At 42.5% G+C, this 24,546-nt stretch overlaps 1 protein-coding gene across 2 annotated transcripts in view; it reads left to right on the top strand.

Annotated features, from left to right (window-relative positions):
* Positions 1-24,546, top strand: part of Heatr5b (HEAT repeat containing 5B) — an 89,556-nt gene that overhangs the window by 57,335 nt on the left and 7,675 nt on the right. Inside the window, exons 23-32 of one of the 2 annotated variants that reach the window (XM_052746308.1) lie at positions 352-591; positions 1,009-1,260; positions 4,914-5,095; positions 7,682-7,750; positions 11,213-11,392; positions 19,044-19,281; positions 20,104-20,358; positions 21,408-21,535; positions 23,221-23,365; positions 24,256-24,522. In XM_052746308.1, coding sequence (XP_052602268.1) covers positions 352-591; positions 1,009-1,260; positions 4,914-5,095; positions 7,682-7,750; positions 11,213-11,392; positions 19,044-19,281; positions 20,104-20,358; positions 21,408-21,535; positions 23,221-23,365; positions 24,256-24,522 — 1,956 coding nt within the window. The remainder of the gene's footprint in view (positions 1-351; positions 592-1,008; positions 1,261-4,913; positions 5,096-7,681; positions 7,751-11,212; positions 11,393-19,043; positions 19,282-20,103; positions 20,359-21,407; positions 21,536-23,220; positions 23,366-24,255; positions 24,523-24,546) is intronic. The other variant, XM_052746309.1, reaches the window with a different exon arrangement.

Genomic DNA, 24,546 nt, shown 5'->3' with positions numbered 1-24,546 from the left:
TGGCTGTCCTGGAACTCACTCTGTAGACCAGGGTGGCCTCAAACTCAAGGAGATATATCTACCTGCCTCTGCCTCCCAAGTGCTGGGATTAAAGGTATGCACCACTATGGCCAGCTGAAAACTTTCATATTTCTAAGAGATCAGAATAATCAGCTTTAGAAACCAAGGGTTTAACCTTATTGTCAGACTAAATTTTAATCCTCTAGTATATAGCAGAGATCATAGTTACAAGGCATTTACAGGTGATTTTCTTGCTATTGTGAGTCACATGTGAGGCTTGGTCTCTATTGCCATTGCTACCTGTAGCATACAACATCTCATACAAACTCTCTTGTGAAAATTCCTTTTCAGATGTCAGTCCTTTCGTACCTGGAGTTAGTCATCGAGGTGATATCCATTGCCGGCACCAGGGCGTTAATATAACCGACACAGGGCTTGAGGGGCTTCTGTTTGGGATGCTAGATCGAGAGACAGACCGGAAACTGTGCTCTGATATTCATGACACCTTGGGACACATGCTGTCTTCACTGGCAGTTGAAAAGCTTTCCCACTGGCTAATGCTTTGTAAAGATGTCTTGGCAGCTTCCAGTGGTATGTATTTAAATGATGTCCTTAAAATAATGAAAGTCATCTTGCTTCTGATATATAAGCATAGATATGAGCCTGCTTTTAAAGGTATTGATAACTTTCATCCACACATCCCCATAAAATGTTGAAGGTTAAAATCATAGTATAAACAAATATGCTTTTGAAATACATTTTAAACTTTTTGAAAGTTCAATTTAAATTTTTATGTCTTAAAAATCCCAGGTTACTCTGTAGTATGATGTAGTATATAATTCTATTTAATATGCAAATGAGATGTACATAAGATTAATTGATGCTATGTCTTCCTTGGTTTTCAATTCAGAAGAAGCTTGTCAGTTCTCTTTTTCAGAGATTGAGAATTAGCCGTCTTCTGAAGCATCATGACGGGACGAGTCATAGTGGTCTCCGTTTCTGTTGTAGATATGAGTACGGCAACACTCTTAAGCAGTGGAAAAGACGAAGAATCTGAAAAGAAAGATGAGATGGATGACGATACTATGTTCACTACCCTGGGTGAGGAAGACAAATCAAAGCCCTTTGTGGCTCCCCGCTGGGCCACACGGGTGTTTGCTGCGGACTGCTTGTGCCGCATCATCAACCTGTGTGAGAATGCGGACCAGGCTCACTTCGACCTTGCCATGGCGCGTTCTGCTAAACTGCGGAACCCTAAGAGTAAGTGCGAAATCACGTCGTCTTTTCTCCCAAGTGTTTCCAATAGGTTTGAGTGTTTTCAGCCCTCTGCGGCATGCTTTAGGCTGCGCCATTTACTTATTCCAAGTCGCCTCACCTTGACCCTAGTGTCTGTCCCTGGGTACCACTTGTTTGTGTTTAGAAATAAGCTGAAGATGGGTATAGATAAGTTAATGCATGGAGATCTAGATATCCGTGTATATGAATTTTAATCATTCACCCATATTAGAATAACAACACTCACAACTTATGTTTCCTCAGGAACAGCCCTAGGTTTAGCACTTTGTTGTAAAAGAGATGGTAGAACTCTTGGGTCCAAAGTCAAATGAACTTTGCTGCTCCCAACCAAAGAAACAGAATTCGTGGATCCATGGCACATTTCAAACTCTCATATTTCACATATAGAAATATGTGAAAATTACTGTTGGGCATCTTTGAAAAGGAAAAATGATACTATTACTGAAAATGTTTTTTTAACCTTTTATAAGCATTTTCTACCATATCTCCTTTGGATTAGCTATTATAGAGAATTCTCAAAATGAGCGTTAGTCCCAGCAATAAATATCTTTATTTTACAGTTGATGAGATACAAAGAAGCTGAGAGAATTATCTAGTAAGGTTTTCTACCCTGTGTTTGATTGTCAGTTTTTTAATTTGTATGAGTTGACAGCATAGAAATATATATATATATATAAATGCCTTTCATGTTACTGTATATAATAAGCTGCAGAGTTCATAAGCAGACTTAAGACTAAGAAAGATGATAGCAGTGCACAGTATATGAGACATGAATCAGAACATAGGGTACAGAGGAATCACAGTGAATATGGCGTCTGTATTCATGTCATTAGTTGGCACATATTAACCGAGTCCTGGTTACTATACATTGGGAATATAAAGAATCAAAACCATAATCATAACTTGAAAAAAGCAATAGTCCAGATGATAGAGAGGTAAGTGGGATATGTCCTGATAGAGGTATAATTTAGGATTTGGAAACATTTTTTTTAAAGGTCATTCGTGGGTTAGAGCAATGGTCTGGTGGTTAAGAGTACTTGCTGTTCTTGCAGAGGACCCAGGTTCAATTCTCAGCACCATCGGGTGACTCTTAACTCTAGTGCCAGGGAATGAGATGCCCTCTTCTGGGTCTCCATGGGTATTGTACACATTACTTTTTTTTTTTTTTTTTTTTTTTTTTGGTTTTTTCAAGACAGGGTTTCTCTGTGTAGCTTTGCGCCTTTCCTGGATCTCGCTCTGTAGACCAGGCTGGCCTCGAACTCACAGAGATCCGCCTGCCTCTTCACATTACTTTTTAATCTAAGAGGAGAATGCTCTTCTTGTTTAGAATCTGTTCACGGTGTGATACTGTGTGGGGTGATCCTCCATGTACTCTGTATATGCTCTTTGCTCAGTGGGTACTTCACAGCTGTGGCTGGGTGGTAAGATGGTCTCCTAGGACCCAGCTTAGATTGGCATCTCTATTCAGTCATTAGTTGGCACATATTAACTGAGTCCTGGTTACTATACATTAGGAATATAAAGGATCAAAACCATAGACATATCTTGAAAAAAAAAAAAAAGCAATAGTCCAGATGATAGAGAGGTAAGTAGGACCTGTCCTGATAGAGGTGTAACTCAGGATTACATTTCTAATTAGATTCTAGTGTGACACACGAGTGAACTCTGGCTCGATAGCATCATCCTCTCCTGGTCTTCCTGTGTGCCGTGACTTAGTTAGAGGAATGACCGCTCCCAGACCACAATACACCCTCCCAGCCCCACGATTCTCCTTCCATGCTGCAGTTTCTACCCAGCCCTTCTTTCCATCTCCACCCTTTACATATTCGTCTTATATTTTAGAAAAAAGATAGAGGGGCTTATGAGTAGTTGGGGAAAGCAGCTTTCATTTCAGGGACGGTTGCTTAATTTGCAGTTTGATAGACTTTGTGTATTAGGTGCCAGAGAATACAGGGAAATTATTGTCTTTCTACTTATGTTTTTGTTGGCATATTCAAGCAGAGAGATTTTAATTCAGATGCTTCTGCTTGGGATATCTTCTTCCAAACTCCGGCAGCAGCCTGCTATGCCTCCCAAAGCTGGTTTTTAACCTCCTCTAGATGACGACACTTTGGAGATTCTAGCCCAGTTCTCTTCTCTCTCCACTTTCAGTGCCCTCCGCCCAACATATACTCTTTAAACTTGAAATATTAACGTTGGTTTTTAAAATAGGAACTTGAAGAAACGTGTCTTATTACCTTTTCAATAGTGACAACAAAACCCGATTTAAATCACTCTTTGGGGTCGGGTTGAGCCACTGAATTGCCAGTGCTTCAAAAAGTCCGCCTCCATCCTCTGCGCTGTAGCGCACTTGAGTCTGATCGTTTCCTCGGGGAGTATCTGTCGCTGTGAATTTTAAGTTCATTGACCTTCAGTGCCGAGCCTGTCTGAGTCTCACCAGCATCTTTTTTGTTCCATCTGCTGCCCACAGGCCCACATTCCTCCTCGCTCATGCTCCCGTTTCCTATTGGCAGAGGCAGTGTACAGAGCTGCTGGAACGCCGTTGCTGCTAATTCTGTTCTGTCTTTCCTATCGGAACCAGTTTCTGGTTGTTGAGTCTTTCTTTCTGTTAGGAGCTATGTTTCTTTACATCTTTACTTTTTGTTTGTTTGGGTTTTTTTTTGTTTGTTTGTTTGTTTTGGTTGAGACAGGGTTTCTCTGTGTAGTTTTGGTGCCTATTCTGGATCTCACTCTGTAGCCCAGGCTGGCCTCCAACTCACAGAGATTCGCCTGGCTCTGCCTCCTGACTGCTGGGATTAAAGGTGTGCGCCACCACCGCCCAGCACATCTTTACATTCTTGATCCTCGTCATCAGATGCTGGACGGTGGAAATGCTGTGCAGTTAGTGCTGGATTTCGCTGTTCCTTTCAATTGTGCTGAACTTTGTCCTGGAATGTAGTAAAATTATTGTGTTATTTGAATTCCTCTGAGACTTGCTTTTAAGCAAGATGTAGGGTTACCTTTGCCCTAGTGCTAAAAGATCAAGACTCCCTTCCCACTCTGTTCTCATAAAAAGTCTTCTAAAAAATAATTTTGTAGACCAGATTTCCTGACTACACACTGTGGTTTCCTGCACTAGGGATTGGCAGGCTGTGGCCTGTGATCAAAATGCAACCCACAGCTGCTTTTCGTAAATAGTTTCCCGGAGTTCAGCACGCTCTCTCTGTAGCATTGTCTATTGTATTCTGTAAGTACTATCTGGCCTCTTTCACGGTGGGGCAGCAGAGCTGAGTAATTGCCTTAGAGATAATATGGCCTGCAAAGCCAAAAATAGTCAGGGTCTGACCCTTTCAGAACAGTTCTGCCAGCCTCTGCTGTGAAGAAGTGCAAGCCCATTTGGGAGAGCTGTGGTACTCGAGTATCTTGCTTCAACTGTCAATGGATCCTATAGTTGACTGTGTTAACATGTTATTAAATGTCTACTGCTGTTTGAGGATACTTGATGGGAGTTTTATTTTTTAGACATCATGAGTTATGTGGATCATAAGTACTTTATCAAATGTATTTTGTTTCCTATTTTTATGTTATTACACTAGTTTGTGTGAACTTCCCTGCCTGCATTCTGTTTTCCTTTGCAGATGACCTCTTAGTCCTGCATCTCTCTGACCTGATTCGCATGGCATTCATGGCTGCAACTGACCATAGCAACCAGCTGCGAATGGCTGGGCTCCAGGCACTTGAAGACATTATCAAGAAGTTTGCATCTGTGCCTGAGCCAGAATTTCCAGGTCACGTGATCCTGGAGCAGTATCAAGCTAATGTGAGTTTTGCTGTATTCACAGACGGAATGGAGTTTGTGAGGGTCACTAGAGGGGGGATTACAGTCTCTTCATATGGAGCTGAAACCATTAGAACCTGCTTCATGGTTCAACCAACCTACAACTGGCGAAGGCTCAAACTGCTGTAACCGTTTTTAAGTTGTGATAGCACAGTAATGATAAACTAGAATAGAAATTCCAGCCTGCCTTCCCAGTCTTGTGCTTAGCTGTGTGGCCATGCCATGCTGTTTAAAAGATAAAGGGAGCATTCACAGAAGTGTTGTGGATTTGCTGCTGCCATTGCGCGCGCGCGCGTGCGTGTGTGTGTGTGTGTGTGTGTGTGTGTGTGTGTGTGTGTGTGCCTGTGTGTGTGTGCGTGTGTGTGTGTGCAGGCTTGATGAGCAGTTTTAGAAACAGAAGCAACTTCCTCTTGTAAACTGAGTGAGGATGACTCCTGATGGTGGCTGCCAAAGGGACTGCCAAAGAAGCAAAGTTCCAAGAGACTGTTTTCGCTGCCCCCTAAACAGATAGACTTGTTTTCCCTGAGGTTTGTCTTCTAAGACTTCAACCACACCACAAACTAATCCCTGGTCATGAGGGGAAAGTTACATTAGCGAGCAAAACGGAAACGCTTTTCTAAATGAAATTATTCTAAAACTTGGTTCCAGACACACAATGTCTCGTCTAAAAGCTTTGTTCAAGCCTGGCGGTGGTGGCGCACGCCTTTAATCCAAGCACTCTCAAGGCAGAGGCAGGAGGATCTCTGTGAGTTTGAGGCCAGCCTGGTCTACATAGTGAGTTCCAGGACAACCATGGCTACACAGGGAAACCCTGTCTCAAAAAACCTAAGTAAATAAGTAAATAAAGCTATGTTCAAATGTGCCCCAAATTATCCTTGTGAGTAATACGTAAACGATTTAAATGTAGGTGAGGAAGGTATAGCTTTAACCCAAGTGGCTGCGCAGGGTTGCTTACTAGAGTGAGGATTTGTATGTATGGGAGTGCTCGTAACTACTGAGCCGTCTCTCCAGCCCCTAAAATCTTTTTATTTAGAAATAATTTCAAATAGTCAGGAAAATATTCCAAACCGTGTTGTGTCCTTCCCCGTGTCTGTCTGTGGCTAATTCTGACCCGTTTGTTTGAAAGTTGACTGTCTCTTCCTCTCTCCTCCCTCCCGTGTGTCTCTTTCTCTTCCCACAGACATACATATGTAATACAGCTTTTTCTAAATCGTTTCAAAGTCAATTATTTTAGTCATGTATTGTTACCCTTGCGCCATTTGGACTGTATTTTTAAAGGATGAGAACATTGTCTTCTGTAACCACAGAACAGTTATTAGTCACGGGAAATTCAATATTGACTCTTTGCTTTTACTGAGTCTGTCATAATCATTTTGTCAGTGGACCCAATTAACTCTTTTATTCTATTTTATTTTATTCTCTTTCAGGGACAGTTCACATGCTGTGGTTAGTTGCTATACGTCTTTAGTCATAGAAAGGAACTTTTGACTGTCTCCAGACATCTGTGTAAACAACTTAGTGATTATCGGTAGAAATCTCAACTTAGGAACAGATTACATGTAATGTCTTTATTCAGCTCACACACATTACATCTCATCATCTATCCAAGAATCCATGGCTGATGTTGGCTTCCTTAAGCTAAAGTTTATATTCCTTTACTTCTTAATATAATAATAGAAAAGCTAATTAACAATGTATTATTACTTCTTATTGTGTATATGGTGAAAATGAGTGTGTGTGTGTATGTGTGTGTGTGCATGAATGGGGGGGTCACAAATGCATGAATGGGGGTCAGAGGACAGTCTTTAAGCATCTTTTCACCATAGTTCCCAATGAACAAACTCAGACTGTCTAGCTTGTTTGGCAGGCAGGAGCTTTTACCCACTGAGCTGGTCCCCTAAAAGCTAATAGTTTTGAGCAGTCTTTTAAAACATCTTTTTGTGAGGTGAAGTGGTCTTTGAGATACTTAGTACCGCTGAATTTTTATAATTCCTCAGTTCTTTAAAGAAATTGATCCAGTTACTTGAGCTTTACTCAAGAGATACATAAATGCTGTTAGAAATATGTTTAGGCTGGCGGTGGTGGTGCACACCTTTAATCCCAGCTCTCAGGAGGAAGAGCCAGGTGGATCTCTGTGAGTTTGAGGCCAGCCTGGGCTACAGAGTGAGATTCAGGACAGGCACCAAAACTACACAGAGAAACACTCTCCCAATAAAACAAAAAAAGAAATATGTTTAGAAAATATATGGGGGTGAGGAGGAAACACAACAAATGTAACAGTCTTTGGTTGGCTTTGATAAAATGTGACTCTGTCAGAAAATCCCATTTACTAAAGAAACAAGATTGTCCTTTGGGCAGACTTTCCACGGAGATTTGGTATTGATAACTTCCTGAGAAGCAAAGAAAAATGTAACCGTAGTTAATCTTACTGTAACATTGAAAGTGTGAGGAGGAGATGAGAAGGAAGGAAGGAAGGAAGGAACAAAGGTGTGTGTTCGCTGTTTTAATCTCTAGTGACCCCAAGTTTACTGCGTGTCTCTAAAATCAATGGTTTGCTCATTTTCCTAGGTGGGAGCTGCCCTAAGACCAGCCTTTTCACAAGATACACCCTCAGATATAATAGCAAAAGCTTGCCAGGTAAGAGGGAAGCAGGCTTCTGTGGCTGCCTTCTATAAACTTCTAAAGGTCTTAGATTTCACTTAAAGAGAGACAATCAAACTGTTCTTTATCTTGAAACTACAATAGCATTCATTCCTTTTTTTATAAATTTTCAATAAAATTATCCATTCACTCATTTACTTATTTGATGTGTATGGGGCGCAGCGCTCATGTGGCGACCAGGACAACTTGTCTCCTCCGCTGTGTGGAGTCCCACTAAGATCGTTGTCTTGACAGTGGGCAGCTTTACCAGCTAAGCCATCTCCCCACCCCCACCCCCACCCCCGCCTCCATCTTTTATGCTTGTGTGTTCTATAGGAAATATAAAGTAGTAAGTGTTACTCACATCCCTTTTCCATCATAGCTCAGGGTTTGGCTTTGGATACTTTTGTACGTTATCTCCAAGTGAATGGACCTATGAACATCATAAGGGGAGCTAAAATAAACGTAAGATACCAAAACTTGTAGTCACAGCTAGGTATAAACTGGTGCAGTGGTGAGTTGTACATTCTTTTACTGTATAGAAAAGAAGGAATTGCTTAGAAGGTTCTGGTTTGTTGGTGAGAATAACTTCACTTTAAGAAGCTTTAAATCAGGGTAATCCTTAGACAGACAGGAAAAAGCCTCGTGTGTGGTACATCTGGATGTCTCCATGAGCCAGCAAAATAGTTAAAGCGGGGCCGAGTCATGAGCAATGCACCCTCAACTGTTTCACTTGAGCCTGGGTACAAATGTACGCTCACTTGCCTGGTGTGGGGCCAAGGTCTTTTCCCTGAATATGGTTTTGTTGAACCATCACTACACCATCTTCCTTTATAAACAAACCCATAAAGCACTACTTGTAATTTCAAGGTATAAAATCTTTTTAAAAACCCATTTGTGTTTTTTATTTCTGTGTGTGTATCTGTGTGTGTGTATGCTCGCACACGCACGGGTGCCCACAGATGCTAAAAGAGGGTGTCAGATCCCCTGGAGGTGTAGTTATGGACCGTGGTGAGCTTCCTGACATGGGTGCTGGGAACCAGACTCTGGTCCTCTGCAAGAGCAGCAAGAACTCTGAACCACTGAGCATCTCTCCAGCCCCTTAGCAGTGGTTCTCAACCTTCCTAACGCGGTGACCCTTTAGTACAGTTTTTCATGCTGTGCTGACCCCCAGCCATAAAGTTATTTTCGTTGCTGCTTCATAACTGCAATGAATGGTTGTTATGAATCATAATGTAAGTATTTTTGGAGACAGAGGTTTGTCAAAGGGGTCACTTTCTGGTATTCACAGATTTGCCTGACTTTTAGTTACATTTACACCAAATTACACAAAAATATTGTATTATCTCTCCAGTACGTTGAGTTTCTTTAGGAATCAACTCCTTTCATCCTAACCCTTGCATTACATTGCATATAACTTTGAACTTTCTATTTGCAGAATTATTTTGGTTGACATCTTATTTTATCAGAAGTATATCCTTAATAACAATCTGTTTTTAAGTGTTTTTATTAAGTTTAGTTTTCAGTTTTTGAAAAAATGATTTTTTTGTTTGTTTGGTTTTGGTTTTTTGAGATAGGGTTTTACTGTGTAGTCCTGGCTGTCCTGGATCTCACTCTGTAGACCAGGCTGGCCTCAAATTCACAGAGATCTTCCTGCCTCTGCCTCCCGAGTGCTGGGATTAAAAACACACTGCCACTGCCCAGCTGAAAATAAAATTTTAAGTGAATAAAATTATTGATATAAGTATTTAGTCACAGTCTTTAAGGATTTAAATAAAGGAACACAAGTCCATTAGCCAGGATTTGAAGCCAAATACTGCAGAAACCCAGAGTGTTTTTATGATCTCTTTGTCAGCAAAACCTGAGTTCATTACACTGATTTGCACCCGAAGCCTTTGAGGTTTTAGTATTGATTTGTCTCTGAGAGCGGTACCTAATGAATTCCCTGTTAGAAATGTCCATGTGTCCACAGTGTGGTGCAGTCCCAGTCCTTCCCACATGTGTTCCCTCCCTGACGAGGTTCCTGTACCTTCATCAGAGTTGCCAAAGCTGGCCCTGTCTAGGCCTCTTCCTAGATGACATCCTCCTCTTGGCTCCGGTGACTGTCCTCAGGCGGTTTTCCTTTATCTTCCTGGGCTTCAGCTCACTTACGTCGTTCCACCTGCCTTTTAAGTGTACCAGCTTCCCCTGTTGTCTGGATGTAAGGCTTTTAAGGTATTTTTCCCCAAGCCAGGTGGTGGTGGTGCACACCTTTAATCCTAGCACTCGGGAATCAGAGACATGTGGATCTCTGTGAGTGCAAGGCCAATCTGGTCTATAGAACGAGTTCCAGGACAGCCAGGGCTACTCAAATAAACAAACAAAAAGATATTCTTTTCCCAGACAAATCTGCCTCATACTTCTACTTTAGTTATTGCCTTTGTGTAGAAGTTTCTAGTCTTACATAGTTCCCCTCCACTTGCTCCTGGAACCTAGAGCAGAGTTTCCAACTGTCTGCTGAATGTCCGTCCACAAGTCTCTTAGTGGTACTTAGAGTTCACATGTGAAAATGTTTGGAATCCACATCATGCTGACGTCTCTCCACGGAACTTTCCTAGTTTTCATATTGGCGCTCCTAACAATGGAGTCACGGTCTTTCTGTTCTTCCACGTCAGGAGCGTTGACAAAATTGAACAGGTTTTGGTTCCTCGCTCTTTCTGCACCCCACTGTCTTGTGCCCTAAAAAAATGGTGTCCACACCCTGTAGTTTTTGTCTCCACGTTTCTCCTGACCACCTCCCTGTATTCCCGCTTCCATCCATGTCGTTTCTGTCTTATGCAGCACTTTAATGCAGGTAACTGACGTGCTGTCTATTATCCTGTGTATGGTTCCCCTAAAGCATAAATCTAATGCCAAAGATCCTTGGAAACTCGTGGCCATCCTCTGATTTTAGTATCAAGGATATTTAAACTTTGTGTTTCTGACCTCAGCTTTCCTGATCTTCACTTCTTCCCCATTGAACATCCCTGTGACTTTACACACAAACTGTCCTGACTTCTAAGCATCATCCATCGTAAACTGCAGTCATAAAACTCCATGGTTTTCTTTTTCCCTTTTTAAACAAAGTCTTTCACAGTAGCTACTTTGATAGTTTGCTCATGGTAAACAGATATTTTGTTGAAGAAATTTTCAAGACTGAACTACTTTGGGTAGAAAACCACTTATTCGTTTGTTAAATAGTAGATACATAGAATCCAGGCATGGTGGTACAAACTTTTAATTCCGGCACTTGGGAGATGAGTCCAAGGCCAGCCTGTAGCGCATGGCAAAACCCTGTCTCAGACAGACAGACAGTGGAAACTTAGTGCTGCTTTATTGTCTGCAGAGGTTAGAGTGTGCGGGGATATGATGGAGCCCATTTCCCTCTCCCCTGCACACACTTATCTCCATGCACACTAACCTTACATGTCCCTCGGCCAGGTGTGCAGCACGTGGATCGGCAGTGGCGTGGTCAGCGACCTCAGTGATCTCCGTCGGGTGCACAACCTGCTCGTGTCCTCTTTGGACAAAGTTCAGGCTGGAAAGGGATCTTCCAGCCAACTGTACCGAGAGAGTGCCACCACCATGGAGAAGCTGGCCGTCCTCAAGGCATGGGCAGAGGTAAACGTGACCCCTCTCATCTCACCATCCTCCGTCCCTGATGCTCACTGGAGAATCTTCTGGGCCTCGGCATAGAAAGCTTTTTCAAACTCTGTTGATGAGTCTTCTGTAAAGTGTTGTCTTACTTCGGATAGTGGCACACACTAGCATGGCTGAGGCAGGAGATTGCCGTGTCAGGGCCACTCTTGGGTTTCATAGCAAGTTCTAAGCCAATCAAAGCTACAAAGTGAGACCCTGTCTGAAAAATACAAAACAAAATCCTTTATCTTGAGAAAGGGTACTTATTATAGGGAAATTAACCGTGGAAAGCCCAAAAATATAAATAATAAAAAATGTTGTATGTTAAGATTCTTTTTTTTAATTAATTTTAGGAGACTTGCTACCTTAATAACTAGGTTGCAGAAGTTTTATTTAGGTTTTTTAAAATTTTTTATTTGTTTTTATTTTATGTATGAGTGCTCTGCATGTATACCTACAGGCCAGAAGAGGGCATAATATCCTATTATAGATGGTTATGAGCCACCATGTGGTTGTGGGAATTGAACTGAGGTCCTCTGGAAGAGCAACCAGTGCTCTTAACCACTGATCATTTCTCCAGCCCTTAGTTTATTTTTTAATAGTTGTTTTTTTTTTTTTAAGATATATTTATTTAGTATGTATTCAGGGTTCTGCCTGCATGCATATCTGCAGGTCAGAAGAGGGCACCAGATCTCATTACAGATGGTTGTGAGCCACCATGTGGTTGCTGGGAATTGAGCCCAGGTCCTCTGGAAGAGCAGCCAGTGCTCTTAACCTCGGAGGCATCTCTCCAGCCCTAATAGTTGTGTTTAAACCTGTTTCATTTCCATCGCTGCTGTGTGTGTGTGTGTGTGTGTGTGTGTGTGTGTGTGTGTGTGTGTGTATGCTACATGTATATGTGGGCACTTCTTTATAAAATTATATTATTTTAAATTCTCTTTTCTAGATTTTCCAGTTGCTTTTGAATTATCATCACCTGCCCTCCAGTATTTGTAGTAACTGATTCCTTTCTCTACCAGCTCAGTCCATTTTAAAGATGTATTGACTTTTATTTTATGTGTATGTGTGTTTTGCCTACATGTATGTGTATGTACCATGTGTGTGCCTACTACTTGCAGAGGCCAGAAAAGGAATCCTCTCAAACTGGAGTTATGGGTGGTTGTGAGGCACCAGGTGGTGCCGGGGATCAAACTCAGGTCCTCTGCAAGGGCAGCAGGCGCTTTTAACTGGTGAGCAGCTCTCCAGCCCTCAACCTGCCCTCCCTCTGTCTGTGGAACAGCAGCTCGTGGCCACTGAACAGCAGTGCTGCCCCAGAGTGTGCGCTACTCAGTTTAGATAAAGGATGCCAGGCTGTGGGGGGACCTCTGACTCAGTTTAGATAAAGGATGCCAGGCTGTGGGGGCACCTCTGACTCAGTTTAGATAAAGGATGCCAGGCTGTGGGGGGACCTCTGACTCAGTTTAGATAAAGGATGCCAGGCTGTGGGGGGACCTCTGACTCAGTTTACATAAAGGATGCCAGGCTGTGGGGGCATCTCTGTACTCAGTTTAGATAAAGGATGCCAGGCTGTGGTGGGACACCTCTGACTCAGTTTAGATAAAGGATGCCAGGCTGTGGGGGGACCTCTGACTCAGTTTAGATAAAGGATGCCAGGCTGTGGGGGGACCTCTGACTCAGTTTAGATAAAGGATGCCAGGCTGTGGGGGGACACCTCTGTACTCAGTTTAGATAAAGGATGTCAGGCTGTGGGGGGACCTCTGACTCAGTTTAGATAAAGGATGCCAGGCTGTGGGGGGACACCTCTGTACTCAGTTTAGATAAAGGATGCCAGGCTGTGGGGGGACCTCTGACTCAGTTTAGATAAAGGATGCCAGGCTGTGGGGGGACCTCTGACTCAGTTTAGATAAAGGATGCCAGGCTATGGGGGGACCTCTGACTCAGTTTAGATAAAGGATGCCAGGCTTTGTGGGGGGACCTCTGACTCAGTTTAGATAAAGGATGCCAGGCTGTGGGGGGACCTCTGACTCAGTTTAGATAAAGGATGCCAGGCTGTGGGAGGACCTCTGACTCAGTTTAGATAAAGGATGCCAGGCTGTGGGGGGACCTCTGACTCAGTTTAGATAAAGGATGCCAGGCTGTGGGGGGACCTCTGACTCAGTTTAGATAAAGGATGCCAGGCTGTGGGGGGACCTCTGACTCAGTTTAGATAAAGGATGCCAGGCTGTGGGGGGACCTCTGACTCAGTTTAGATAAAGGATGCCAGGCTGTGGGGGACCTCTGACTCAGTTTAGATAAAGGATGCCAGGCTTTGTGGGGGGGCACCTCTGTACTCAGTTTAGATAAAGGATGCCAGGCTTTGTGGGGGGGCACCTCTGTACTCAGTTCAGATAAAGGATGCCAGGCTTTGTGGGGGGGAGTGGACTTGAATTTATTCCTTCATAGAAAGAAAATATACAGTTCAATGAGATATCATAAAAATTAATTTTTTTCTCCAATTTTTAGGCTATAGTTCAAGCTATCTTACAAATAAAGTATCCTTGGGATCCTATACTTCTTACTCTGATGGTATTTTAGCAAAATAATGTTTTTTTTGCTTATTTTAGTAAAATGATTGCTTTTACTTATAAAATTTTAGTCTCTTTGATTTTTTTTTTTTTTTTTTTTTGGTTTTTCGAGACAGGGTTTCTCTGTGTAGTTTTGCGCCTTTCCTGGGACTCACTTGGTAGCCCAGGCTGGCCTCGAACTCACAGAGATCCGCCTGGCTCTGCCTCCCGAGTGCTGGGATTAAAGGCGTGCGCCACTACCGCCCAGCTTTAGTCTCTTTGAAATTAATGCAAATCTGATTTTATATTTTATGTTAAATTTTAAAATGCAAGTAAGATAAGAAAAGATACTATTTAGTGGATTTTATTTTTAAAAAATAAACCCCCTAAAAATTGTCCTTCAGTCTCATGTGTGTGTCATCCTGTGTTCAGATGATCACGTAAGAGCCTTTTAAGGTGGCAGGTCCTCTGCATGTTTCCGTGCTGGGATTGATTGACCTGCTGGGAAGTTTGCCAGCACTTGGTGTAAAGAACATTGAATACTGAGTCTGAGGCCCTGGAACAAGTCCTGTCTCAAGATTCACCATCTGTGTGACTTCTTCAAGGGACAGTTGGCTCACAGCCTCAGTTTTATCATTAAAAAGTAGAAATAGTATCTTTCGTAAGCCGTTCTGTATAACAGTTCAAAGCATTGTGCCTGGCACTGAACTGAGATAAATAAGTGCCATAAAAATTAGATCAGAATGCCACGTAACAAAATTAATAATGTGCGTTTATTTGGAATTCTTTCTTACTGGGGGGTAATCTGTATTATCCTTTAGTGATTTGTACCTTGGGCTCAGTTTTTCCTGCCGTCTGGGAATCCTTTACCACTTCACCTCCTTTATCACTTCCTCAAATGCCAGCTTATTCTAGACCTCTCTACTCAAGACCTATTTTTACTTCTGTGTTTTCACTTGGAGAATTTGTTTCTCAACTCCTCCACGTCTGTAGGTTTATGCGAACTGTGTGACATTGAATGTTACTTGCCTATTCAAAACTTGCTTTGGGGCCTGGAGAGATGGCTCTGAGGTTAAGAGCATTGACTGCTCTTCCAGAGGTCCTGAGTTCAATTCCCAGCAACCACATGGTGGCTCACACCCATCTGTAACGGGATCCAATTCCTTCTTCTGGTGTGCATGAAGACAGAGCACTCATATACATAAAATATACGAATGAATGAATCTTTCAAAAAGCTCGCTTTCTTCACATTGAGATACTTCTTTTATTTTTAGTGTTTTATGTGTATAAATGTCTGCATGCATGTATGCATGTGTACCATGTGCACACCTGCTGTTCTGCACAAGGAGCAAGTGCTCTTAATCACAGAGACATCTCTCTGGCTCCATTTGTTTTCTAACATTGAAGTTAGGAAATGGCTTTCAACGATTATAGTGTAAATTAAATTAGATATCAGTGTAGAGGACTGTGTGTAATACTTACTCTTCTATCCACAATCAACATCATATGCCATGATTAGTTTTAAAATTATTAAAATTTTGCTTGAATCCAGGACTAATAGTTCTTTTATCTCCACTCTGATTTGTCCAACAACATGTTATGGAATGTCAGCTCCGGGGCAGGATAGTAAAGAACAGACAGATGTACTGTATTTACTTAGCCAGCCAAACTCAAAACAAGGAGAGGAAACAGAAAGTGAGGAGCGCTACCATAGAAATACTGAATTCTGAAGTAGTGCAGGGTACTGAAGCTGGGCCGCAGGCTCAGAGCTGGGTCCTTGGAGAAAGGATTTTAAATGGAAGCTTGGAGGACACGAGTAGATACCAGTCAGCATCTGCGTGAAGAGACTTCAGAGCTCCAGGCCATCAGTTACCCCCCTTCCGGACCCTCCCCTCTTCCCCATGCTCTGTGTCTTTGCCTGTATTCTCCTGTCTTCCTGCTCCCCTCTCTCCTCACCCCCTGAAGTTTTGTGAAAGAATTCCAATATCTTCACTTCTTTATATTCTCTCCCTTGAGATCACTTTCACTAAGGCCACGAACAGCCGTCATTCAAATCACTCACCACTTCCGAACCTGTCTTACTCGACTCTGTAGCTTGTGCTCTCCAAGTGTGCAGCCACCACAGCAAAGCACTCCACACTTCTCCTGAGAGCCAGAAGACTGTTTGTTATCACCGACCCCGGAATTCCTCTTACGGTCCTTTGTTCCGACAAAGAAAAGAAATAAGCTCATAGATATGTTTACTTGGAGTGTTATTGGTGACACTGTGAGGTAAACATCCTTTGCTGTTGTCTGTGTTCTGTGATTGCCTAGGCTAAACAGTCAGAAGAACACATGAAATTTCTTCAACTTGGGGAAATTAGTGGACATATTATAGTCTGTGCAGTGCGACCATTAGGATATGGTTATGAAGACTGAGAAAACTGCATTTTAACTGATCAAATTAAATGGAAAGATCTCTGTACAGCAAAATTACAGCTTACAAAGACAGAACATGATAATGGAAATTAGGATTATGAGGCATTTTTAGACTTGTATGTTCTAACTTTTTGTTTGTTTGTTTGTTTTGAGGTAGTATCTCACTATGTATCCCTGGCTAGCCTGGAACTCATTCATTATATATACCAGGCTGGCCTCAAACTTGTATGATTTTCCAGCTTCCGACCCCTGGGTACTGGGATTATAAGTGTGTGCTACCACATGCAATTTTTTACTTCCCCAACCTCTTATAACACACTTATTAAAATGAAAGTCGTAGAAAAGTGTGTATATCTGACATCAAAATTCCTGCAGCGATTCTCCCCTTCCTCAATGCCTACCAAGCAAAAGCTCCAGGTATTTCTGCCTTGCCTCCTGTGCTCAGGCAAGAGCCACGCAGTTCTCTGCTTTCCTGTTCTTGTCCTTGCTGTTCCTCCTGCCTCCAGTCCCTCTGTCCTTGTTGACCTGTGAGAATGTTTGTCCTTGACTACTCCGCCCTGCCTTTGCTGTGCTCTTGGATATGATCTGCCCCCACTGGTGCTCCCGCCCTGCCTTTGCTGTGCTCTGTGGATATGATCTGCCCTCACTGGTGCTCCCGCCCTGCCTTTGCTGTGCTCTGTGGTTAGATCTGCCCTCACTGGTGCTCCCGCCCTGCCTTTGCTGTGCTCTGTGGTTAGATCTGCCCTCACTGGTGCTCCCTAAGGTTTGCGCATTCACTTCAGAAGCCAGTTGTGCTCACTCAGCACCAGGGCTGGGCTGGGGGTGGGGGTGGGGGGTGGACGGGGGACATGGTAGGGGGGACATGGTAGGGATGGTGCTGCATGTGCAGTGTGGGACTTCTGATTTTTCTTTTTCATTCTTTCTTTACGTTTTACTGGGAACTGGTGTCAGACCCAGATTTTCCCTCAGCTTCCCAAGAGTACAGGCATACACCCAGCCTGAAAACAAACTTTAAAAATTTTTTAAAAGGCCGGGCGGTGGTGGAGCATGCCTTTAATCCCAGCACTCGGGAGGCAGAGCAGGAAGATCTCTATGAGTTCAAGGCCAGCCTGGTCTACAGAGGGAGATCCAGGACAGGCACCAAAACTACACAGAGAAACCCTGTCTTGAAAAACAAAACAAAACAAAATTTTTTTCTGTAAAAAAAATAAGCATTATATCACTCCCTTATCATTGTATTTCTAAGGTCATAGAAAGAAAAAGTAGGTTTTTTTGTCTTTGTTTCTTTAATTCCTAGCACAATAACAAAAGCAAGGTGCCAATTAAGGATTCAAATGAATTGGTGGTTATATTTATAGTGTTTATTGGACACTTTCCTAGAATGTCAGTATAATATCAAAATTGAAGTGGCAGGCAATCTTAAAATGATTAGGAAAGGTGGGTGTGTGATTCATCCCAATACATAGGAGGCAGAAGTAGATTGGTCTCTGTGAGTTTGAGGCCAGCCTGGTCTACATAGTGAGTTACAGGCCATCCAGGGTAACAGTGAGACCCCGTCGGAAACACAAAACAAAACAACGCCAAAAACAAAACAGAACACCTCTGGGAAGCATGAATGTGGTGTTTCTAACCCAAGCTGCAATCGGTCTACTCTAGAATTTTGTTAATGACTGTCTGTCTGTCTGTCTGTGCTCCAGTTGTTCTCTCACTGTGTGAATGAGTGTAAGGTAAGCCCTGCCTCTCAAGAGGCAGGCACACGAACTTCCGCAGCAGGCACACAGGAGCAGTGCTGTAGAGCGAAAGGTTCTCAAGACTTTTGTGTAGTGCAAATGTTTCTCTTGTTTTATTCCTTTTCCCGTTTTCCAGCACTGTATTATCAGTTCCCCAGAGCCTAAACATAAGTACAAAAATAAACTCAATAGTGAAGTGAACATGCTTTAGGAGAGTTGACATTACATGTCTTTTTAAAAAGTCCACAAACTACAAAGGACACAGATAATACATGTGACAGGTACATTATATTCTTAGATTGGCTATCTGTTGTAATTGTGACATTGCCGAGTCTCACTTAAGGCCTGTGTAGGAGGCAGATTAGGGGGATATTTATGGATATCCTTTCTCTGGCCACCTCCCTTCTCTCAGTCTGTTTCTTTGAAGGCTGTTTCATTATGCCTAGTAAGCCTGGGAAAGAGGCAGTAGACAGGAAGTTATACTCTGTGCTGGGAAAAAGGAGGCTTTGTAAAGTGGAACAAGGATGCCAGAATAACTCAGAGAAGCCTACTTAAGGGACATGGTGCGAGAGGAATAGCCAGAAACCAGAGAAATGTTCTGAAGCAGGAGCTAGAGTTGCTCGTTAGTGGTTATCAAGAATTCATAAAGTTATATACCTTCGGGGGCTGGAGAGATGGCTCAGAGGTTAAGAGCACCGACTGTTCTTCCAGAGGTCCTGAGTTCAATTCCCAGCACCCACATGGTGGCTCACAACCATCTGTAATGAGATCTGGTGCCCTCTTCTGTGTACATAATAAATAAATAAATCTTTTAAAAACAGTTATATACCTTCTAATATCTACACCCAGTTCCCCTTGATCATTCAACTGCATCATTATAACAATTTAAAATATCCAATTTTTATCTGATACCTCATTTTCAACTCATGAATGCCTTATTAGGTGTATGTGGTTGCTATGAATATTAAAAAGGAAGCAGAGTCCAAACCAAAGAGAGCAATTAAAAACCCTGATGATGATGATGACGACTATGGTACCATGGATGAACTGCCGCCAGATAGTTTGATAACCCTGGTGCAGCCTGAACTGCCGACACTCAGCCGCCTGTGGCTGGCTGCGCTGAGGGACTACGCACTGTTGACTTTACCAGCCGAGTTTTCTAGTCAGCTGCCCCCAGATGGTAAGTGTCACATGCACTAGTCTGCTTTTATGGAGTTCAAACTAATATTAAACAAAACGGACTTTTTCGAGGCTAGTACCAACAGTAACGTAATAACACTTTCAAATCTGTGGACTTCAACGTGGCATTGTTTAATTTAGAGCCTGTCCTTTGTACTGATTTTGTGAATTCACCAGGGAGCGTGTTAGCTGAAGCAAAAACATTAGTGCCATTGTAGTGATAGCTGTATGAATAGGGCACTCTAAAATAGCTGTGGGAAACAACCAGTGACCATAACTGTGATGAAGTATACTACTGTGCAGCCCAGTGGTTGTGTTTGCATGTAAATCCTAGTTGAGCCATGAACTGTGTTCCTAAGGCCTTTGCTTATTTGTATTTAATTAGTTCTCCTTTTGAGATCAGTCAGGACACCATGACGAACTGTTTCTGTTTAGGAAACGTATGATTAATTCCCAAATATTTTGATGACAATGATTGAGTTCCTTTTATTCTCCTCCCGTGGGGCACTCTGATAACCAGGAGAGAGTAGGTCAGTGATGGCGGTGGAAATGGAGATGGGGAGGAAGAGGAGAGTGGAAAAGAGACGGAGAGGGCTCTGTTTTGGTGAAGACAGAGTACAGGGGGGACATTCGGCTTGTCCCTCCAAGGCAGAGCAGTATGGGGATGCATGGTGTCCCTGGTGGCAGAGAGGAGAGGCTGGAAGGCTGGCATCAGGAGGAGCAGGCCCATCCAGCTTAGCTGTGGAGGAGGCCTTTGGTTAGGGAGGAGCTTGTTGCCAGAGCACACTTTTGAGAATAATGTCTTGATTTGATTGTTCCACAGGTGGGGCATTTTATACTCCCGAGACCATCGATACAGCAAGACTTCACTACCGGAACTCCTGGGCCCCGATTCTCCATGCAGTGGCCCTTTGGTTGAACAGCACAGGATTTACATGTCCAGAGTCCACCGAAGCAGCAGCCGTGTCTGGTGTACAGAAACGCTCCCCAGCTGTCACTTTAAACCAGGTGCCCGGAGCAATGGCTAGTGCTAAACCCTTACCAGAAGTGAACAAAGACAGAATGCACCTGATCCTAGGTGGGTGACCATGATGCATTTCAGGGCCTGCCACTTCAGAGCTTTCGTTTTGATGCTGTAGAGAAGTTTTGCACAGTACAATTCATAGAAAGAACAATAAAAGGACTTTTGCAGCTCCACTTATACGCTAACTGAATTTTAATCTAAAAACTATTTTAAACTACTCTAAAAGTTTAGCCATAGTGTTCACTCACAGAATATTGAATTTCAAGGAAAAAAACCTGGGTTTTTTTTTTAACTCAACATGTTTTCTCTATTTTAGCATTTAACAGATTATTCAATGAAGGAAAAAATTGTTTATAGTCTACTTTTAAATCATTTTTAATCTATAAATGTTCTTATAATATTTAAATATTTACATATTCTGAAGGAGCTTTTGTGATCTCATATTTTTAGAAAGGGAAGACAACTAGTAAGGTGTAATTATGGAATTCATAGATCTCACAACTGAAAATATGAAACATTTCCAAAGCCTGACCCTTGTGCACATTGAGTGCCTGCTTTGACAAGTCTTGTGTGTAGCTTGACATTTAAAAACCTTGTATGTGGCCTGGAGAGATGGCCCAGTGGTGAGCAGCACTTACTGTCCTTACCAGGGACCTGAGCTCATCCCCAGCACCCACATCAGGTGGCCTCCCAACTGCTGTTCTCCAGCTTCATTGGATCTGACCTCATTCTGTGGACTCTGCAGGCGTATGCACTCACATGAATAAACCCACACACAGATACACAGAATTAAATCTTTAAAAAGCATGCATAAATAAAAATTGTTGGGCAGCTCTTTAATAAATTTATTCTTAATGTACTATACTGTTTAATTCTAGAAATTGAAGTGTGAATATCTTCCTAATCAACCTAGTGACAGGCTGCACATACCTAATCGCAGGCTACAACCTTTGTTGTATCTGTCTGCTTAGCCTAGAATACATTCTTAACTCTCTGGTATTAATAAACATATAGTAATCTGGGAAAAATAGAGAACAATATACTGCCAAACCAACACAAGTGTTTTGTGTTAAAGACCTGTGTTTTTACTTCGTGCATTCCAGGTGTGAGTATACAGTTCCTTTGTTCCCCTCGGCCTGAGGAGCCCATTGAACACGTTACAGCATGCCTGCAGGCCTTACACACTTTACTGGGTTCTCCTTATGCACGAATCCACATTGCAGAAGATCAGGTACAGTGTATTTCTTTAATAGATAATTGTGTGCTTTGTAGTAATCATATCTACTTGGGAATAAAGTTCTCACATTGTAAAAAAAACCTTGTATATTGCTAACAAGACTGTGTAACTAATGCTAGTGAAAAGGCTCTTGGATGACTCATGGAGTTATGCTCCAGCTAGACGCCATGCCTTCTTACCCTCATAGCTATGGGAATAAAGAGAAGGGGGTGGGGGCACCAGCAGTGCGATGCCAAGTTGGAGGACAACTTATCAGAGAGAGAGTAAATGAGTCAGATCTTAGAGAGGAATTGCCAAAGAGATGAGTCTGCCTCCGAGAAAGAACAGCACACATACAAAAACTGGGCTTCATGAGCGAACATGACAAGTTCAAGGCTACTATAGTCATGTACTCTGACTGATATAAAACAGGTAGAGGTCATTGGATGGTGCTGGACAGTGCTGTAAAGGTCAAACATGAAGATTTCTTTATGACATGCAAAGGAATTTGAATTCTATCCTGAAAGTAAAAGGAAATTATTAAAATGTTTAAATGGAAGAATGATTAATTTTGCATTTGCCTAGATAGATAGATAGATAGATAGACAGACAGACAGATAGATGTAGAAGGGTTTCACAACAACCGTGTGGAGGTTGGTTTATGAGATATGAGAAGGGAAGCATGGAACCCAGTTATGAGGCTCTCTACTTAATTTTCCAAAGAATAGTAGTGTAGAAAAGTTGAGTAAAGGTGCAGAGAGGTCCGTGTTGGGAAAGTGAGGATAAACAACATTTATGAATCAAAAAGAGTGAACTAGCTGGGCAGTAGGGACCATTAATGAGGTAGGCATAGAGCAAAAGGCGGCAGCTGTAGAGGACAAGAGGAGCATTTCAAGACAGACAGAGGACAGTGTGGAAGGGAAGAGGATGAGAGAAAGACACAGCCTACATAAAAGGACAGAGGAGGCCTTTGCGGACTTGAAATAAGAAAGTCTAGAACATTCAGTTACATGCAAGAGATGGCCTGACTGGAGAGGCAGGGGTCTTTTACCAGTTCCTGGAAGTCTCCTAGGATAAGAGGACACACGAGGAGAAATGGAACAGCCTTGGATTTTCTTTTTTAATTTCTTTGTGCTTCTGGGGATTGGATCCAGAGGCTCACACGTGCTGAGCAAGCGCTTTACCAACAGCCGCAGCCTGGACTGTAGACAGAAGTTCTGTGTCTTAAGAGAAGAAGGGAGGAAAGCTTTGACTGAATTAGGTTTTCTCCTCTGTGCTTTAATTTGAGGCATGCTCATTGTATCAATTAGGTGTGGAAAATTGTAGTGGATTAACATCGAAGTGTGAAATGGTTCCTGAGGTGGGTAGGACATACCAGTTACCCATCTTAGGTTGTCAATTAAACACTTCTGTGATGCTGAACTCTAGCAATACCAATAGCTTAGGTGTTTTATTCCAGTAGGAGAAGAATAATATCTGAATATCAAACTTTCAAATATTTAAATACTAGCCATTTGTTGCTTGAAAATGTATGACCTCTGAATATTATTATTAAAATACTCACTTTTGTTATCTAGTCCTGTATATTAAATTGTAGTTACAAAATTACTTTTGCATGTCTGTTTTCTCAGATTTTAATAATAACATCTATCCTTTGAAATTGAAGTTCACTTAAACGTATTTGTATTAATTTATAATAGCTGATTGGTGTTGAGTTGCTAAGTGTCCTGCACCGCCTGCTGCTAACCTGGAACCCACCGTCCATCCAGCTGCTGGTCACTGGGGTTGTGCAGCAGATTGTCAGAGCTGCTCAGGATTATTTACAGGAGAAGAGAAGCACCCTAAGTAAGTGCTGGAAGCTGCACTAACCTGAAGCAAACCTTCTTTGTTCCCCGAGGGTTGGGGTGTTTTTTTCATATGTGTGGGTGTTGTGCCTGCATGTATGTCTATGTACTACATGTGTGCGTGGGGCCCACAGAGGACAGAAAAGGGCATTGGATCTCTAGAACTGGAGTTACAGATGGTTGTGAGCTGCCAGGTGGGTGCCAGGTATCAAACCCTGGTCCTCTGGAAGAGCAGCTGGTATTTTTAACCAGTGAACCGTCTCTCTAGCCTTGTACTCCTAGCTTTATAACGATAGGACTAAGAAGTTTTATAAGCCAGGCTTGAGGGGTTGGGGATTTAGCTCAGTGGTAGAGCACTTGCCTAGCAAGTGCAAGGTCCTGGGTTCGGTCCTCAGCTCCAAAAAAAAAAAACCAAAACCAAAAACAAACAAAAAACAAAAACACAGGCATGATGGGGCATACCTGTAACCCCAGCATTGGGGATGTAGAAGCAAGAAGATCAAAAAGTTCTAGGTTCATTCTCCACCATATAGCAAATTCAAGGTCAGCTTGGCCTAGAGGCCGGTCTCAAAAAATAAAAATTTAAGTTTAAAAGAAGAAATTGCAAATTCTGGACTTCTGCCATTTAAAGGTGTCAATTTTATGTGGTTCAACCTAGCAAATTCGTTATTCCTATTATGAAACACAAACCTAATAAAAAGCCTAGTGGTGATAGTGAAATGAACTGCCCATGGCTTTCAAGGAGGGTTTATCTATCCAGGACATTTGCCAAGAAGGACATATGGCACCATTTACACATTTACTTCTAAACCCTTTAGAAATAATTTAGATGTACTTATTATTTTATGTATTTCTTTTCTGGAAATTTCATCAAATTGTATCTTTCTTAAGATGAAGAGGACATGGAAAAAGAGTCCTGTCCCATACTAGGAGAAGGAGGTGACAGTGGTGGCCTCATCCCTGGAAAGTCTCTTGTGTTTTCAACCATGGAGCTGTTGATGTTCATTTTAGTGCGGCATATGCCACACCTGAGTACTAAGATGTCAGACTCTCCAAGTCACGTGGCCACGAAAACTCGCCTGTCAGAAGAAAGTGCTCGTTTGGTGGCGGCCACAGTGGCCATTCTGTCCGACTTGCCATCCCTCTGCTCACCAGCTGGTACGGTACTGATCAGTGTTTGGG

This window comes from Peromyscus californicus, unplaced genomic scaffold (genome assembly GCF_007827085.1).
Source record: "Peromyscus californicus insignis strain IS unplaced genomic scaffold, ASM782708v3 Scaffold_1__1_contigs__length_55948999, whole genome shotgun sequence".
Classification (NCBI taxonomy): domain Eukaryota; kingdom Metazoa; phylum Chordata; class Mammalia; order Rodentia; family Cricetidae; genus Peromyscus; species Peromyscus californicus.
The sequence above is the reverse complement of the archived record's forward strand: the minus strand, read 5'-3'. Positions and strand labels throughout refer to the sequence as shown.